Source organism: Alternaria incomplexa (genome assembly GCF_024043165.1).
Source record: "Alternaria incomplexa strain BMP 0042 chromosome Unknown scaffold_8, whole genome shotgun sequence".
In the NCBI taxonomy this organism is placed as follows: domain Eukaryota; kingdom Fungi; phylum Ascomycota; class Dothideomycetes; order Pleosporales; family Pleosporaceae; genus Alternaria; species Alternaria incomplexa.
The window spans coordinates 1,122,961-1,141,605 of record NW_026249857.1 but is presented as its reverse complement, the minus strand read 5'-3'; the positions used below and the strand labels follow the sequence as shown (position 1 = coordinate 1,141,605).

The 18,645-nt window shown below is 54.2% G+C and overlaps 4 protein-coding genes across 4 annotated transcripts; 2 read left to right on the top strand and 2 right to left on the bottom strand.

Moving 5' to 3' along the window:
* Positions 1-4,868: 4,868 nt before the first annotated feature.
* Positions 4,869-8,686, top strand: PKC1 (Serine/threonine kinase; the record flags this gene model as incomplete). Its single annotated transcript, XM_051435721.1, has 7 exons — positions 4,869-5,301; positions 5,353-5,619; positions 5,667-6,641; positions 6,692-7,862; positions 7,912-8,113; positions 8,164-8,569; positions 8,625-8,686. The coding sequence occupies 7 exons, from the start codon at positions 4,869-4,871 to the stop codon at positions 8,684-8,686; spliced, it is 3,516 nt and encodes a 1,171-aa protein (XP_051290579.1).
* A 432-nt stretch (positions 8,687-9,118) lies between these two features.
* J4E90_006171 (uncharacterized protein) lies at positions 9,119-11,359 on the bottom strand (the record flags this gene model as incomplete). Its single annotated transcript, XM_051435720.1, has 1 exon — positions 9,119-11,359. The coding sequence occupies one exon, from the start codon at positions 11,357-11,359 to the stop codon at positions 9,119-9,121; it is 2,241 nt and encodes a 746-aa protein (XP_051290578.1).
* A 213-nt stretch (positions 11,360-11,572) lies between these two features.
* J4E90_006170 (uncharacterized protein) lies at positions 11,573-12,898 on the top strand (the record flags this gene model as incomplete). The annotated part of the gene is made up of 1 exon (XM_051435719.1): positions 11,573-12,898. The coding sequence occupies one exon, from the start codon at positions 11,573-11,575 to the stop codon at positions 12,896-12,898; it is 1,326 nt and encodes a 441-aa protein (XP_051290577.1).
* A 4,644-nt stretch (positions 12,899-17,542) lies between these two features.
* On the bottom strand, positions 17,543-18,274 carry J4E90_006169 (uncharacterized protein; the record flags this gene model as incomplete). The annotated part of the gene is made up of 1 exon (XM_051435718.1): positions 17,543-18,274. The coding sequence occupies one exon, from the start codon at positions 18,272-18,274 to the stop codon at positions 17,543-17,545; it is 732 nt and encodes a 243-aa protein (XP_051290576.1).
* Between the last annotated feature and the right edge of the window lie 371 nt (positions 18,275-18,645).

The window sequence follows — 18,645 nt, the reverse complement described above, 5'->3', positions numbered from 1 at the left end:
CCGGGTTTCTCGAGTATCCACATCAGTCCAACAAATAATCTGACAGCTGTGTCGAGCACAAGCCGCCAGAAAGACCCGCACGAGACAGATTTTTGTCGCATTCTGGCATAGCTTCTGGGGCGTAATCTAGGATGCTGCTAGGAAAGTACGGCGACCCTCACCCGACGTTCGTTCCCGTGTCGAGGTTAGATATGGCGTGGGTCGCCTGACGATGTGGAACCGGTGAATGTGGCACGGCTGGACCATAGTCCTGGGTGCTGTTACGTGCCTGGCTCCTGAACGGCTCCTATAGATGGACCCTGAAGGATTCGAAATCTTCGCGACTGATACTCGCGTACTCGCCGTCCATGGAATGGCCCTGTTGAGCTGTAGGGGTATTGACATTCTGATACATCGCGCAGTGCAGGATAGATCCATTGGTGATCGTGCGATGTTTCTTGTCATGATACTGGGAGGTGCCGCGATGTCGGGAGTGCATCATCTGAAAAGATCGGCTCTCTCTTCTTCTTAGCTTCTGCACAGTTCTCCGTGCCCGGCCAGCGTGCCGTGAGGCTGCTAGCCGCGACGGCTGATGGACTCGTTGTCGGTAGGGGGTACGGGTAGCGCGTCGCTGGCGAACCTGCGTTAGTCGCGCCTCGCTTGCGAAATGCTCCGCAAAAGGCCCGAATCGTGGACCTTGTACCTTGAATTATCAACTCTCAACCGCTGCACGAATCCTTCGAGACGGCTGGTGATGAAGATGGGCGGATGGAAGGAGCCCATAAGGATAGGAGAGAACATGGGGAAGAGACGCGCATGGAACCATCACTTCAATCCCCGTGGACGGCTCGGCGCACTCATGCCTATCTGAGGTGAGGCGCGTGATCCTAGTTTCTCAACGAACGCGTTGTCGGGTGATGGATACACGAGAGTAAGAGTGCCGACGTCGTACTAACAGTGGCGTCTGTATGTTATGGCATTGGCCATAGTGCCCGGGTGGAGTGTGAAAAGTCGGTGTTTCGACGTGCGACTTCTCCTTACGTACCCAATTGACGCGACTTGCCATGACGTAAATGTGTAGCGCTAGCCGGATGCAGACATGCACTGATCCCAGATCCTGCACTGCGAGGCACGGGCGGCTGCCGAGTCGTTCGCTCAGACCTATCCGTCTCTAGACATAAAGGGACCTAATATTGGGTTTGAATGAGCGCTGATAGCTGGATGGGGGCCAGAAACGTCGAAGCGACTCGCAATTTACATCCCAGCACTAGATCCATACCAAATGTACAAGGAGCGCCCGGGACGTCTGACATTAGGCTGAGATATCACCAAACGTCTGTGTACCATCTACCATCCTAGTTCTTAGTATATGTCCACCGACATCTGAAGAGGCAGGCTTCTCATACCTAGAACGGTCACGTCAATTCCAAGGTGATCTCGGGGTGTCTACATGTGACAATGATGTTATTCCGATGCTGACAATACATTTCCTCGACAATCATCATCCACGCATACCCTCTATCCTATCAGTGCCGCATAACTGATTTGATGAAATCCTGATGACCGATGATGCTAGGACAGTTCAGGGCACATCTACAGGTTGCATCTCTTGCTCAAAGCCATCAACATCTTCGTGCAACCACGCGTCTTCGGGCGTCGTTCTTCGCCCTATCTTAAAAGCACTCCGCCCGCTCAGGACCTCCTCGCACAATCGCACTCGTTTTCCGTCGAATAGATGATCTATGAAGATTGTAGATATGTCTGATGCAGACTGCGCATCCACGCGTCGAAAGTCTCTCAATTGATGAGCATACCACCAACACGCTGCCACGGGAATACCCAAAGTGTAGTATTCTGTACTTTCCGCATATTCGGTTTGCAACTCCACCTGGAACCAGGTCGAAACGATCCTTCTTGAACCCGGCTGTTTGTACCACCTCAGTTCTTCATGATGTGCGTCTTCGGTATCTGGATGCCAGCCCCGGATACTATATGTATAGTGTTCCTGTCGTTCTTGGTGCGTATCCGGTCCCGGCCACCATGTGTAATCTTGTTGGCAAGCGCAATCTTGCGACTTGCACAGCCTTGTCCCTTTACATCGGGGGTGATAGGCTGCAGAGAGGAGCAATGTGAAGCGGCCTATCGGCAGCTTCATCTCATGCCCCGCAAATGTTCGAATTTCCAAACTGTGATCTCTGTTCAGGAGATCGCAGACACTTTGCAGCCTGAAGCTAAGCACCGCACCTCTTCCATGCAGTAAAGAAGAATCAGCCTGCTGCAAAATGTGAGACGATTGCAGGTCTCCCTGTGGAATGATATACGTCGAATTTGCCTTGAGCATCAGCGTTGCAAATTGTGATCTTTCCGATGCTCTTGCCGTCAACGTTTCCATACCACCTAGCATGTGAGAAATGAATGTGAACCCGCATAGACACCTCAACTCTTTGCACACGTCTAACAACATCAACACGAATGCCATTTCTGAGCTGCCATAGTCCACACGAATATCTGAACCTTCTGCAGCAAGCCCCAAGAGGGAGTATACCCGATCCCGAGCCCTTTGGCACTCTTGATTGGGTAATCTTGTAAGTAAAGAGAAAAGACGTTTTCCAAGGATGGCATGACGATGCTGCGCTATATCGATGTGAATAGAAAATCTTACATCGGTTGTTGTGACGAAGGCATATGAGGAGTCGGCGATGCGGTTAAGCTCGTGAATTTCCACCATATCAGCCAGAAGACTGAGTGCCCTACTATGCGCAATCTCCTGTGTGATCCAAGCCCGAGTCCAATAAGCATGATTCGCAAGTTCGAGCCATCCATCCTTGAATTCTCTCAGTCGACGCCGCGCAATCATCTGCCGCATAAGGCTCTCGAACGGTTGGTTGGAGAAGCTTCCTCTGGCTCGACAAAAGTCGTTCCATGCACGGAAAAATTCGGCCATGTCACTGCTCTTGCCCAGCCAAATGATGACGTGCACTGCTGCGGTATATATAGCCCCCATCTGAGCGACCTGATGATTTCTCTCAGCAATGCTGCTCTGATCGATACAGACAGCATCTATCCAGAATAGTCTCAGAGGGTATTTCTGTCGCACGACGTGCAAAAACTCGTGCAGATTTTGCCGGATAAAAAACAGTTGATCGTCGATGAGGATTGGATACGCTGTACTTTCGTCTCCCCAGGTGTAAGACAAGCATGTATACTCGTCATCAGTACTCCCGTGTGTAAGAGTGCATTGTACCAAGCCTTCTGGGGACAAATTCGGTAGCACCTTCATGATTCGGATGGAAGGCTGCGTATGATCGAGAGGGGCGTGCTTAAACCGTGGCATGCGATCGCAACTTCCCGAGATCGCCAGAGCCATGATGGTCAGCGGTTATACGGCTTCCGAGTGAGCTATAAGCGTAGTTTCCAGCGCCTTCGTGCCTCGCGGTCGATGTGTATGAGGGCACTAGTTGTGATGAGTTGTCGAAGCGGTATAGGCAGGTGTAGTAGATTATCCTTTGAACAACTCTAGAGCGTGTGTTATTCTCTTGAGGATATGTGAAGGAAGGCAACAGCGCGAGGTAAGGAAGTGTTGGCACGAGGCTGAGCCTATGTCCATCCTCATTCGTTCGTGTATCGGTGGCGTATACGAACTCGCTAGATGCATGTAACCCATCAACATCAATGGGCTCGAAGCTCAACTGGACATGCAGACAGCCATTCCAACATAGTGCAATAACGAGATCAAGTAACCAAGGCGTCAATGAGCTTCGATAATTGCTCGCCTGTTGCACACTGCATCAGTATTGTTTGCATGTACATCGGAGAATGATTGCCAGTCTGCTTCATGCATCTCCTATATTGTGTGCTGTCACTGCACGGTATAATGCCCCTTCCAGTTGGCAACGGAACCGGTCAACAGTAGCTGTAAATCAACGCGATTATGCACATATCCTGAGTGCGGGAAAAGCAATGTGTCGAACATCTCGCGCACGTATCAAGCTAGGATCAGCATAAGTAAGTACGACGCGTACTTGGCGTGAGCGAACTGATGGGGTAGCAGTCGATGGAGCGTGTATTCATGCGATACAACGGGAACATGCGTACCGACATCAGCGCTCTCAATTCTTGACGCGCAAGACGTGGTGGACGGTGTGATGAAGGTTTCAGAGAGTTGTGCAAGGAGTGATGGAGGAAGTTTGGGTGAAAACAAGCCTCGCACAGTCAGATCAGGTCGCACATGTCAAGGCGTCGGTGCCCAATCGGGCGGGCGTCATGCGCACCTGCCTTCAACAAAGATAAGAATTCGGGATGTGGTCGAGAGGATGCGAGAAGGCAAAGTGGTATGACTGAAGCAGGGCAATAAGCCTGATTCCATGGAACCCTTGTGAGACGGTGTTGAGAGTTCACCCCGCCATGCTGCCTGCCTGTTAGTCTTTTCCCCACCAACAGCCACGGCCGCCCAGACAGTCGCCGTCATCACCTCTGCTGTCTCGTACTCGCGCCCGACGACGCCAAACAGCACCCGCGGCTTTTGATAGACAGCGGCACTTAACCCTTTCCCGACGCCACTCGACGAAGAGGGGGAAAGTGGGGCTCCGCTAAGCCACCCTATGCGTGAGCTAAATCGCTGTTCGCCCAACGACATCACCACAGCACGACGACTCCGCCATTGTCGCCCGCCAACCTCACCTACGCGACCTCCCTGCCGCCGCCGCCGACGACGCGTTGGACTGGCTGTTGCTTGCGCGCAGAAGCTGCTTACGTCACGGCTGCCTGCCCGAGCGCCGACGCATCCCTCGCAGCCCACCACCGCTGGGCACCGTGTCACGCCGTCGCCTCTGTCGGTGAAGAAATCTCCTGACGCCCTCCGCGCCCACCTTCCGTAGACGACCGCCGCCATGGCGAACGTCGACGAGACCGTTGCCAATGTGCAACGCAAAATCGACCGTGAAAGGGCCCTCATCAACGCCGCCAATGCCATGCGCCAGTCGACCAACAACCCGGCCGTGCTTTCCCGCCTCGATGGACAGATCAAGGACGGCCGCCGGAACATTGACTACTTTGAGTCGAAGCTGCGGGACCTGGACGTGCAGAGAACCTCTACAGGCATGGAGAACATGAGTTTGCAACCAGGCCGCGGCCCCAACAACCCTCTGACTCCTCCCCCGAAAGACGGCTGGAACGGGTATGTGCAAGAACAGGGAGCTTATGGCGGTCCTGAAAGCCAGTACAGCCAGCTCAGTGGAGGGCAAGCTCTGCAGCCTCCTCGCGCGCCATATGCCCCGCCAGCTCCCGGCGCGCCCAACAAGCGACCGAACTTTAGCAAACTGGGTACATACACCTGCTGCATACGTCAGTAATCTATTCAGCTAACACGCGCAGACCTCATCAAATATGATACCCCGCATCTCGGTCCCCGCATCCAGCTCATGCTGTCCCAGCTCGAATTCAAGCTCAGTGTCGAAAAGCAGTACAAGGACGGAATCGAGAAGATGGTGCGGTTATACCAGATGGAAGGCGACCGCAAGAGCAAGGCAGACGCAGAAGCCAAGCGCATCGAGAGTAACCAGAAGATCCAGCTGTTGAAGCACTCGTTGAAGCGTTATGAGGATCTCCACGTCGACATTGAGGGCGACGCCGATGGCGACGGTAAGTCCCAACGATACCGTCTGCTGCCACATGCTGATTATACCCAGACGACAGTTTGAACATTCCGAGTCAAAGAAAACCTTTGAGCGGCCACCTCTCCCTCCGCGTACATGCCGTCGCCGATGTCGATCACGCAGCTACTGGGCGCTTTAGTCGAGGCCCGGAAACGTTTGTCAACATCAAAGTCGAAGACTCAATCAAGGGTCGCACAAAGCCCACACGGAACGACCGCTGGGTCGACGAAGTTCACGACTTCGCCATCGACAAGGCGAACGAGATCGAGATCACCGTATACGATAAGACGGGCGACCACCTTCTGCCCATCGGCATGTTGTGGGTCCGCATATCAGACATTGCCGAAGAAATGCGAAGGAAGAAGATCGAAACGGAGCTCGCAAACTCCGGCTGGGTGGCCGCTGACAAGATGGGAGGAGCTGCAGCCGGCATTCAGCCCGACATGCAATTCCAGCCGCCGCCAGGGCAGAACTTCGCAGGCGCCGGTGCTGGAGGTCCTGGTCCTGCTGGCGCGAGGCCGGGTGGTCCTCAACCCCAAACAGGACCCGTTATGATTGATGACTGGTTCTCACTGGAGCCAGTAGGTCGCATCCACCTCACCATGTCTTTCGCCAAAAACACGGGCAATAAGCAACCCTTCGATCTTGGTCTTGGTCGCAAAGGTGCCGTTCGCCAGCGTAAAGAAGACGTCGTCGAGCAGTACGGACACAAGTTCGTCCAGCAGCAGTTCTACAACGTTATGCGTTGTGCGCTCTGTGGTGAGTTCCTTAAGTATGCCGCCGGTATGCAATGCTCGGACTGCAACTACACGTGTCACAAGAAGTGCTACCCCAAGGTTGTTACCAAGTGCATCACTCAGTCCAACGCCGAAACCGACCCAGACGAGGCCAAGCTCAACCACCGCATTCCTCATCGCTTCGAAAACTTTTCCAACATGGGTGCCAACTGGTGCTGTCACTGCGGTTACGTCCTGCCACTTGGTCGGAAACAAACCAAGAAGTGCAATGGTGAGTGGATCTACTATTCCGATTTGCAAACCCCACTAACGGTGATTCAGAATGTGGTCTCACCTGTCACGCTCACTGCGTTCACTTCGTACCTGACTTCTGCGGTATGTCCATGGAAGTGGCTAATCAGATTTTGATGGAAATCAAGAGGACGAGAAGAGGACAGTCATCGTCGGGCCCAGGCATGAGCGGACGGACCCTGCGACCGGATAAGCCAGCAAAACCTCTGCCACCAGCGCAACCTCAATCTCCAGGTCAACCCGGTCAAGACCAAGCCCAATCCGACAGGTACTCTTACGGAAAAGAGCAGATGAGTCCTCCGCCTGGCCCTCCACGACAACAATCATATGCCACGTCGGCGGCGTCAATCGATGCGGCAAGAGCCTCCTTCTCTGGATCCAGCTCTGGCGCGGCTCCCACATCGCCTACTGCAGGCTCACGACCTTCGTCGGGCCCACGCACCCAATCCTCGGTCGCTGCGGCTGCAGCTGCGATGAACAAAACCACAGCTCAACCTGCCTATGGCCGCAGTAACACGGACTATGCGCCACCGGGCGGAAGGACGTCAGGTAGTGGATACCCAGCAGATCAACGCATACCACAACAGCAAGCTCCTCAATCGGCCACCTACGATCCATCGGCATATGCCAACATCCCGAGCTACCCACCGAGCCATCAACAACCCGCAGCGATGCCCAACTACCCACAAAAGTCTTCATACGCTCTACCACAGCCATCGCCACAAGCGCAACCCCCGCACCAGCAACAAGCGCCTCCTTCGCAACCGAAGATGCAAGAACCATCCGCGCCCGCGAAACAACCCCCATCGGCGGTAATAGAAGCACCAGGCAAGAAGGTCACACCGGCAGCGAACACACAAGGAACTGGAAAGAGGATAGGTCTGGACCACTTCAACTTCCTTGCAGTCCTGGGTAAGGGTAACTTCGGAAAGGTCATGTTGGCAGAGACGAAGAGCACCAAGCAGCTCTACGCTATTAAGGTCCTGAAGAAAGAGTTTATTATCGAAAACGACGAAGTGGAAAGCACACGCTCAGAGAAGAGAGTCTTCTTGATCGCGAACAAGGAGAGGCATCCGTTCCTCTTGAGTTTGCACGCTTGTTTCCAGACCGAGACCCGTGTGTACTTCGTCATGGAGTACATTAGTGGTGGTGATTTGATGTTGCACATTCAGAGAGGCCAATTCGGCACGAAACGCGCTCAGTACGTTACCAGATCATCATCAAAAGGGCAAACGCTAACACGTTCACAGGTTCTATGCTGCCGAAGTCTGCCTTGCACTGAAGTACTTCCACGAGAACGGCGTCATCTACCGTGATCTGAAATTGGATAACATTCTGCTCACGCTAGATGGACACATCAAGATCGGTGATTACGGATTGTGCAAGGAAGAGATGTGGTACGGATCAACTACCAGCACCTTCTGTGGTACTCCCGAATTCATGGCACCAGAGGTAAGTCTCGTCCATCATCACAAAATCGAGTCACTAACGCCATTTTGTAGATTCTTCTTGACAAGAAATACGGCCGTGCCGTTGACTGGTGGGCCTTTGGTGTGCTCATTTACCAGATGCTGCTCCAGCAATCACCGTTCCGTGGTGAAGACGAAGACGAAATCTACGATGCCATTCTTGCCGACGAACCCCTCTACCCCATTCACATGCCGCGCGACTCGGTATCTATCCTCCAGAAACTGCTCACACGTGAGCCTGAGATGCGTCTTGGATCTGGACCGACCGATGCCCAAGAGATTATGTCACATGCTTTCTTCAGAAACATCAACTGGGACGACATCTACCACAAGCGAGTACAACCGCCATTTACGCCACAGATTACGAGCCCAACGGATACTAGCAACTTCGATACCGAGTTTACAAGTGTCACACCTGTGCTTACGCCTGTGCAGTCTGGTACGTTGCCCAACCCTATATACATATGTATTGCTTTTACTAACAACCCATCTAGTGCTTTCACAAGCCATGCAGGAAGAATTCCGTGGCTTCTCGTACTCGGCTGATTTCGCCTAAAGCTTGCCTTGCCTTACACTTCTGATACCCTAGGCTTTCGTTTGGGAAAATGGGTTGTTCCTTTTGCTTTTGTGTGGTTAGCGTGCTCAACAACCTGCCTTGGCGACGAAGGGGCGGTGGAGGGGGAGGGGCAGTAATGCACCCGTACGTATGTTATTAGCATGAAAAGCGCAGCGTGCTAAGCGTAATAATCTCTTGAGTGAATGGACGGGCGGAAGGGTATAATCACGCATGGATACGTTCGGCTCGAGGGGGTTGGATCGGTGTGGTGTAGTGTAGTGTGTAGAGGGAGATGTTTGTGGAGCGAGCAAGCGATAATGATTTTGCATGGGCAATCGACATTACAGGATAGACGAAACACATGCCTTCGATTTGAGAACATACTCCATCTCTATCATATCCCACCTCAAGTAGACGGACAACCGAGTCCATCTACTGACCCTCAGTAAGCACCCTCGTCCAATCAAACTTCCTCCACCCCTTCCTCCATCCCTCCACCCTCCGATCCCCCTTGACCCATCTCCCCTGCCTCTTCACAACCTCAACACCCACATCCAACATCCCGCCCAACACCTCCCTCGCAAACAAATCGCCCCTCGGCCACGCCCTCTCATCCTCAACAATATGCCCCAGTCCCCCATCGAGCTCAAACCAAACATGAAAATACGGCATCTCCTTCGCCAGACTCCTCCGAAACGCCTGTTTCCCAAGCCCATTCCGACTCGCCTTCTGCGTATCAATAAGCGGCTTATGCTGCGTCCAATCGCTCGCAGACTCCAGAATCGCTTCTTTGAAAAACGCAGGCGCCGTGTCACCTAGCTCATACGGTATAGGAACGGCGTTGAGCGCCGCGTGTCCTTTTCTCCCGGGAAAAGCGGCGTTTTCGTAGAAGACGACGTCGCGGCCTTGGTCGTGGTACATGCGTGTGAGGCACTTCATGAAATTGCGTATTTCGTCCCATTCGTCGTCGTCGCATTCGAGCAGGTTGGTGCGGTGCTGGATGGGGACTATGACGGCGCCGCCTGTGCTGATTTCAGGTTCGGTGGGGAGGGTCAGGAAGACGCGGGTTGCGAGGCTGATGATGGGGGCGAGGGGGGGTTGGGGCGGGGACTTGTCTTCGTGGTGGCAGAGGGGGCAGGCGTCGAGGATGCGGTTCATTTTCGTGTAGTCTTGGATTGCGGCGTTGCGGAGATTGATGGAAGATTTGGGGGCGCGGGCGGCGAGTTTGGTCGCGTTGTCGTCGATGTAGTCGAGGTCGTTGTCGAATTTGCTGTCTTTTGCTATTTTTTCAGCGAGGAGGGCGCCTTCGCCGCCGGCTTGGTTTTTGGTGCGCCGTTCTTGTCGGACCATGTCGTCGATGGTCATTTCTTCGTTTTCTTTGACCAGGCCGCGCTCCGTGCCGCGTTTGTTGGTTAGGGCGATGACTTCGCCTTGTCGGCCGCCGGCGAGCATGCGGTTGTCCATTGCGTTTAGGACGACGACGTCGCGGTTTTGGGAGGTTGAATTGCCGGCTAGGGCCGCGTTGTATTCGGCTTCCAGCTGGGCTGCTTCGGGCGCCTTCTTCATCTTTGCCTTCATCATCTGAGCTTTAAGCCTGTTCAGCTCGGTCTGGCTGAGCATAACAGCGTTTGTTGCAGGTTGGGGGTCTTGCACTGTTTCGCCTTGGGGTAGCTCTGAGGGTTCGTGCGGCTCGCGAGACGGCCTGTGGATACCTGCGTTGAGTCTGCGTTCTTCGAAGAGCTCGCCAGATGGCTTCTCTTTTCCGACGTAGTCCTGCCCATACATCTTTCTGCGGTCCAGCTCAATCTCCTCCTCGCGCGCCTCGTCAAAGTCCCGTAGATCGCCGTATTTCTCCATGGCTATTTCTTCCACACTTCGTCCTGATTCCTCTGCGTTTCGGTAGATGCCCTTCAGTTTCGTCATGCGCCATTGCGCACCTGAATCACCGAATGTGTAGCTGACTTCTCTTTGCGCGGGTTCTTCAGCGACGGCTTCCTGGTCCTTGGAGTTCCCCAAATCACGGTTCAGCTCCGCGTGATGCATTTTGAGCGCTGGCTGACCCTCATCTGACGCCTTCACATATGTCGCCTTCTCCTCCTTGTTCTTGCGCTGCACGTATTCGACGTCCATGGAAGAAGGCGCCTTCATCCAGTCATCGCGTTGCAGGTCTGCGTTCGCCGCGTCTTCGAGCTGCTGGTCGAGGATATCGTCGTCTGGTGGCGCGTAGTCCTTTTCCTGGGGTGCATCATATCCCGACGATTCATCTTCCTCGTAGTGTCGCGACTTGCGCTTTCGCGTCAAACTGTCTTCCTCGTCACTCGATGCGGCTTCCTTGTGCTTCCGTCGCGACCGGTCGTCATTCTCGTCTCTCTCGCGCCTTTTCCTCCGCGCGCGCTCTTCCGAGGTCTCGCGATGGTGTCGCGATCGCTTGTGACGGTGGCGCTCGTCCCGGTCGTCGTCGTGATGACGCGATGAGCGGTGCTTGTGGTGTCTGTCGCGACTTCTGCTTCGATCGCGCTTTTTCTTATCGTCCTTCTTCTTGGTCTGCGCGAGTTCCTTCTCAAAATCCTCCAGGCCCATGTTGGCGGTGATATCAAGTCGATTGGTGTTGATAGACTTGTCGCGAGAGGAAAGTTTGGAGACGGATTCGAAGCTGGAGCTCGGGCCTGACATCACCGCGGCGGATTCCCTAGTGCGCGTCCGCCCCGCCTAAGAATTCCTAGAACAACGCTCTACATCCCGCTGTCAACAACGTTGCTTTACCTGACCCTCCTTACAAAGCATCACGCGTTTCCCCCCGATAGACCGCTGCCACTTTACCACTCGTTCTCCGAACCTTCACTCTCACCCCTCCATCGTCTACAAAACACGCGCACAACTTCCGCAATGTCCTCCGCAAAGGCTCCCGAGGGCTCTGCGCCTGCCGCGAGTTCGAACACACCCGTTTCGATTGTCTGCGTGGGCATGGCTGGTAGCGGCAAGACCACCTTCATGCAGCGCCTTGTTTCACATCTCTATACCCATCCCGACCCGACTCAAAGCGAACCCTCCGTCTCCAAAGCGTCTCCGACACCCCCGTACATCATCAACCTCGACCCCGCCGTCCACCATGTCCCATTCACACCCAACATCGACATCCGAGACAGTGTCAACTACAAGGAGGTCATGAAGCAGTTCAACCTGGGACCCAACGGGGGTATCTTGACGAGCTTGAACCTGTTCAGCACAAAGATTGATCAGGTCATTGGCCTGTTGGAAAAGCGAACACAGCCGCCAGCGCCAGTGAAGGAGCCAGAGCAAAGCACAGTCGAATTCATGACAAGTGGGGGCAAGGACAAGCAGGCAGCACCGGCGCAACAACCGCAGGTCAAACACATCCTCGTGGACACGCCAGGGCAGATCGAGGTCTTCGTCTGGTCGGCAAGTGGAGAGATTCTGCTTTCGAGTTTAGCCAGCACATTTCCCACCGTCATCGCATACATCATCGACACACCGCGCACAACTAGCACAAGCACCTTCATGTCCAACATGCTCTACGCCTGCTCCATTCTCTACAAGACGAAATTGCCTATGATACTCGTCTTCAACAAGACCGACGCGCAAGACGCTCAGTTCGCGAAGGATTGGATGACCGATTTTGAGGCATTCCAAACTGCCCTACGCAACGAAGAAGAGGGTGGCAGCTTCGGTGGTGAAGGCATGGGTGGAGGAAGTGGATACATGGGCAGTCTGTTGAACAGCATGTCACTGGTGCTGGAGGAATTCTACAAGCATCTCAGTGTTGTGGGCGTTAGTGCTATGACCGGAGACGGCATGGATGAGTTCTTCAAGGGCGTGCAGGAAAAGAAGGAAGAATTCGAGCGCGACTACAAGCCCGAGCTTGAGCGACGTAGGGCAGAACGGGAGCAAGAAAAGAAAGCGACACGTGAGCGAGAGTTGGACAAGATGATGAAGGACATGAAGGTGGGAGGCGCAGGCGCAAAGCCAAGGAGCAAGCCGCGAAAAGAAGAGCCGGAGACTGTCAGCGATGCAGAAAACTCCGACGAAGCCGGCATGATGGACGAAGACCTAGACTACGAGGATGAGATGGACTCAGATGATCCAGAAACCGGCCTAAAAGAGCGATACAGACAGGCAGTCAACGACCGCGGCGTCGACCAAAGCGAGGACCACAGCTTCGCACGATATGTAAACATGGCGAAGTTCACATGAGAGACGCAGCACCCATCATGCAAAGACACCCGACTCCGGCGATGGCAATGGTTGGGCCCTGGCATGGCACGATAGGCAGTCTCGCCTCCGGATTCCTGGTTCGTGTTCGGGAAGTAGCTGCAGGCGCTCACATGTGCGGCCGCGAAGACATATGCTGTTGAGAAAGTTACGGGCGACGTGCATGGTTGACGGGCCGCAGCGAGACTGCCGTGTCAGTGTTTTGCATCAACACTAGTCACACACGCACGCGTACTGAACCCTTTTCTCATCCATGCTCACCATGCTAAAAGTAGTTTCCCACGACGTACGAGCTGCTTGTTTCGTCTTTACCTGCTTCCTACTACCATGGCTTCGTTATACCCTCGCTCGCGTCGTTACGTGTGTCTCGGTTACAGAGGCGGGAACACGCGTCTTACTCTACTAGACTAGAAGAGAAGGGTCTCGGAAGCGAATGTTGCACCGCGTGCATGCAGGGCAGAAGAATAAGGGTAGCGAGACGATAATCTGAGTTGTCGCTAGTTACACCTGTCAGTTGTCAGCTTCGTGCATGTGCAGTGTGTAAGACATTTTCAAAGTTTATTCTGCATTACCCTTTTTTACTGGCGAGACTGTCTTCTCATGTGATTCTTGGTGCTCGGCTGTGGCTGCGTTCTGAATTTCGGCTGAATGTTGGATAGGGTTATGTGCACGCGGAAGTGGGACGAAAGGGTCTTGGGCACAGCGCGTGTATTTCACGGTGTTCGTCTGCATAATGCTGGGCGGTTCTTGACTGAAGTCTATTGAAGAATTGGAATAGACGGAAGACTTCGTACGACTAGATACTGAGAACACATGTGACGTTTGAGAACATGTTCGCCCCTTGGAGTGATATCTCACTCTATGCCCACAATCACAGCAACATCGCCACATTCATAATCATAATCCTACAGCCCAAAACTCCCACAACGACAAACGTCCCTCATGATGAAGACTTCAAGTCCCTAGAACCCCGCGGCTAAAATCCCATCCCCATCCGTCATAAACGTAGAGCGACTCCCGTCCTGCCATTCACATTACCCATTACCTCAACACAGCGTGTCGCCTTCGCCAACCATGTCGTGCATTCCCCTTCGCCCAGGCGCGACATATCCTACTTCTACATAAAGATACACTTGTGTATCAGCCATAGTGACACGGCATAAGGGGCCTGAGTCGCAGCCTTAGACGGTCTGTGGCTTGCAGGTTGTAAGATCGACTTTGGGGATGACAGGTCGGTGGGCGCTTGCCCTGGGTCTTGGGGCTGTGGTACGGGGCGACCGTGGAAAGGGAAGGGAAGAGAAGAGGGGAGTGGGGTGGGTCGGGATGTTGTGGGATGATGAGTGTTTGCTTACTTCGTGTAGGGTTTCTGTGTGGTTGGCGTGCATTTAATGAGTGTCTCAACTCGCGTTTATGGAGAAGTGTGTCTCTCAGGGTTGGGACTGCGCTTGATCTCTCATTCATTTGATGTTTCACGTACGCTACATTTTTTGGTAGCTCTTCTGAGTGACAACTAAGGTATGTATTCCTCTACTGTTAAACGTATCGAACATGCAAGCCGAGCTCTACACAGGGCCGTGGAAACAAAATGGGCTTCTCGTGTTGTGAGACTGCACGACGTAGGACCAAGCGGCCGTCCCTCGCGCCCACGTCCCCGGTGCGACATGAGCACATGGCGTTAATCTGGTGCGACGTAAGAAACCGAAAACTTCAGTATCTCGCTGCTCCTCTCGCATACTTGTGCAAGCCCTGTAACTTGAGCAACGTGGGGATAGAAGGGACAGTAACACTCTGCATACTATTCAGAAGCGAGAGGGAAGAGACGTCAGTGACCTCTTCCGCATCACCCTCTCGGCAGGAGAGGACGGAACGAACACATCATCCCCGCCAGCTCCACATCACCCTACTCACCCTGGAAACACCCTTCCTCACTTTCCCCGAGCCAGGGAGCAGGGAACGGGGAAGGCGGCAAACCCGCCAACACCCTTACCGTATACACAGCAGATGGCGACCTGCACACATCCATCGCACAAGATGCACAACATCAAAAGACCCGACCATGCATCTCATCTCCCCCCGCAAACTCGCCTACTGGAGCCAGGCCACGCTGTCTCAGTCATCTTGAGATCTGCAGGCAGATAAACGAACGTCTCACAACAGGGACATCCCGCAGTGGGGCCAGTCCCAGCCCTCCCAGCTCGCGTCCAATGTTGTACAGAGCGGGAGGAGGGCTTGAAGGCGTGCTGTTGTGCGAGTTACCTGGGTAAGGGAGAGACATGGTGTACTGATATAAAGGTATACTGAGGAGTGTTGGGTGTAGCGAGTCGGGTGGTACGACTCTGCAGTATGTTGTGTTTAGCGAATGCGTGGCTACCGTGCAACCATACGCAACCACCGCATACAACTCTCTGCCCTCGCAACGAGCCATGAAAGCCGCAGTGGCATGAGGTGGAATGTCTAGTCTGCCATGCATGGACGCAATCGCCAACGGCAACTTTGCCCGTCAACGAAAACGAGATTAGGCAGAACAGGCAACAAAGAGGCTGATACTCCGAGTAGGAAGCAAGAAATCGATGACTGCAGTCCGCAAACCTAGTTGTTACCTCCTCTTGTATAGCCGTAGCGTTTCCACTAACCACCTCGCTCCAGAAGATGCGAGAGGTCACATCCGCGAGTAAAACCTTATCTTCTCCAGATAAAAAAAGTAAAAAGGTACATACTCCATAGTATCATCGTGGAACCAGTAAGTTGGCCCGCTGTAGCCGCGGCAGGGGCACAGACAGACTTTACCAGCAAGAGACAGCGGAAGCCTGATGGTGACACAGCGTCACGGTCCCAAAGTTTGCGTGTTCGCAGCGCTGCTGCTATTATATCCGAAAGATGCCGTGTCGGGTTTAGTAAACGCAGAACGACCGACCCCAGCGAGCCCAGCCACACATACGCGCGCCTCGAGATCGTCGTTGAGGGGGGGAAACCCAATTTGTTTTCGCTTTTTTGTTGGCTTCGCAGGTTGCATGTGCATGCTGGTTGAGCAACAGATGCGCCCTGTCCTCGCAGCAGTGACTTGCTTACTTGCTCCGCCGATCCGCAAACTTCCGTGATGTACGACCGAACGATACTGCAAACTGCGCGCGAAACATGGAACGACGCAAAAAGCAGAGGATTGCTGTTGTTGATGCAGATATGATGTCACACTCAGTTCATCCGTGGGGACAGCATTTCCACGATGGGCACAGATTGCGATGCAAAAGCAGAGGAGCGTTGGAAAGTGAGCCGAGACAGCGGTTGCAGGGCATGAGGAATCCGCGATCCGGCGTCAAGTCGGATGTGGGGTCCCTCCCAAGGCGGAACTCGTAACCCAGGGCGCGCCATTTACAGTGCAACCGACGCTGGGTGCCTTGCGACACGTACATTGTGGCTGACGAGTCGAAAACGCGCCCTCGAAGCCAAGGAAATGGACTCCTAGGATGCAATGTTGGGGAATTTCGTTCTCTCCCCGGAGAGCTGGCCTGTTGTTTGGATAGAGTTTGCCCTGCTACGATTTCCGAGCCAATGGCAGGGCAGGGAGCCGTGTCCTTCCGAATCGGGGCTCCCGGACCTGAGGGTTCTTGTGCAGATCGTTAAGGTTCAGAGCTAGGCTCGAAAAAGATCTGCAGGGTCATCAGCGTTGTGAAAGGCCTTTTATTAGTGGGTCGCTAGCGTCAGGTTCTACCGATGATTTCGTCGCTGCCAAAAGGTTGAGGACGAGACCGTTGGACGACGTGGGCTGACTCTAGGCGCGGCGGAATCAGAGCGCTGTGGCGTGTTGATGGGACGAGACTCTGGCATAAGCTTTGGAGGGGTAGAGATTCTAGCGCGGAGGCGCGCCCGCTATGTTAGTATGGCTGAACATGTTGGCGTGCCATGGTTGAGAAGCGGGCAATAGTGCGTTTGGCACGAACTATGAGCTGACAGCGGGGTACCAATCCGCAGTTCGCGGCCGTTTCTTGTCGTCACCATTGCAGGTGAAAACTGCAAGTGAATGCTATCCGTAAGGTTGGTGATCGGCTGTGTCCCAAACAACCCATGGTACAGACCGACTGTTGAGGTCAGTCACCCGAGCACAGGTCACAACGCAGATTGGTGGAAGATGTGTTTGTAGTAATTATTTGTATTGTTTTCTGTCGGAAGCCACGGCATTACTCCGTGGACATCCGTGATGTGTTTGAACTATGAGAGATCGAAGGTTGTTGCCCCTTGAGTAAGGGCGGGTATCCATGTTGCCTGTTCCGAGCCCTAATCCCTATCTTCGAATGACATCCTCCACGTACACTGCGCAACATGAGGATGCTAGCGGAGACCGCTAAGAAGGACACAGGCTGTGCGCGGCCAAGTACCGAAGTAATTGGTAGTATATACAATAAAAGAAAAGAAATGCGTGCGTCGATGCGCACTGCTCCCAAACGCCAAGGTCCGTTCGTAGCCATGACGGCATGCGTCTATTGTTCCGTCGGACTTTTGAACTCCATGATATCGTGGTCGTAGCCCTAAGCGCCTCGCTCCAGAAATCGTGTGGTCTAATGTAGAAGACCCGAAGAGATGATCAGAGATGTGATCAGATGAACGGTGAAAGAGAGATGAGATGAGCGACTATGACTCAAACTTGCGCTTCTCACCACTCGCTGCGATGGCGAGTGCGTCAAGACCACCGTATTGGGCGGGAGCGGGGTTGTAGCTGTAAGCAGTCGGATCGGGGTACCGAGAGCTGTTGGGGAACTCGAGGAACGAGTCGGTGGACTGAACAGCGGGGGCCATGGAGAATCCGGACGGGCTGAGGGGAAGCGACGGGTCTACCATGGAAAGCTGCGACAAAGAAGGCATCGTCGAAGACTGGAGCGGGGCTGGCTTGGGACGCTTTGCCTGGTGTTTGGCCTTCTTGACGTCGCGCTCACCGCCCTTGGCGGCATTGCGGCCGCTTTGGTGGGTGCGGCGATGCTGCTCCATGTTGTCTTTGCGGGTGAAGGCCTTGTTGCACTCGGGGCAGAAGGCGTCCTTCTTGCCAGTGTGCTTCTTGGCGTGACGGGCGGCGTGGCCAGAGGTGGTGAAGAAGTCGTTGCAGCCGAACTGCTTGGCCATTGGGCACGGGTAGCTGTTCTTCTTGGGGCGGGCGTTCATCGCCGCTTGATCAGGGTGTTCAGACATGTGGTCGGGCCTGAAGTAGCCAGCCTGGGCAGGGTTGGTGTGGTAAGGAAGAGGGCCGGATGATTGATGCATGGGGACGCCGAACTTCTGGTCGACGAAGAAGCCATTTTGCGCGAAGACAGGCGAGTCCATGCCGGGCTCGTAGGAGAAGTCAGGCGTGATGGGCGAAGGCGTCTGCATAGTCGAGTCGGAAGAGTCGCTGCGGACCAGGCGAGGGGGTGAGGCGAGGGGTGAAGATGAGTAACTGGAGGTCCGGGATTGGAGGGAAGGAGTGATGGAGGGAAGTCGGACAAGTTGAGGAGGAGGCGCCGGGCCGTCGTTTAGCAATGACACTCTGCGACCTGTCGAATTCTTGCCGGACAAGGCGTCCATTTTGAGCAAACAAGTGCCAGTGGGGGAGCGACCAAATTCGCAGAGAGAGCGATGGGCTGCACGTGAAAGTGGTGGCCGGGTGGTTGAGGCGCTTTATACAGGGTGATGTTTGAGTGATGTGCGAGGCAGGCGACTGACGTCGACACGACAATGAGACAGGTGTGGATGGTGGGGAGCGG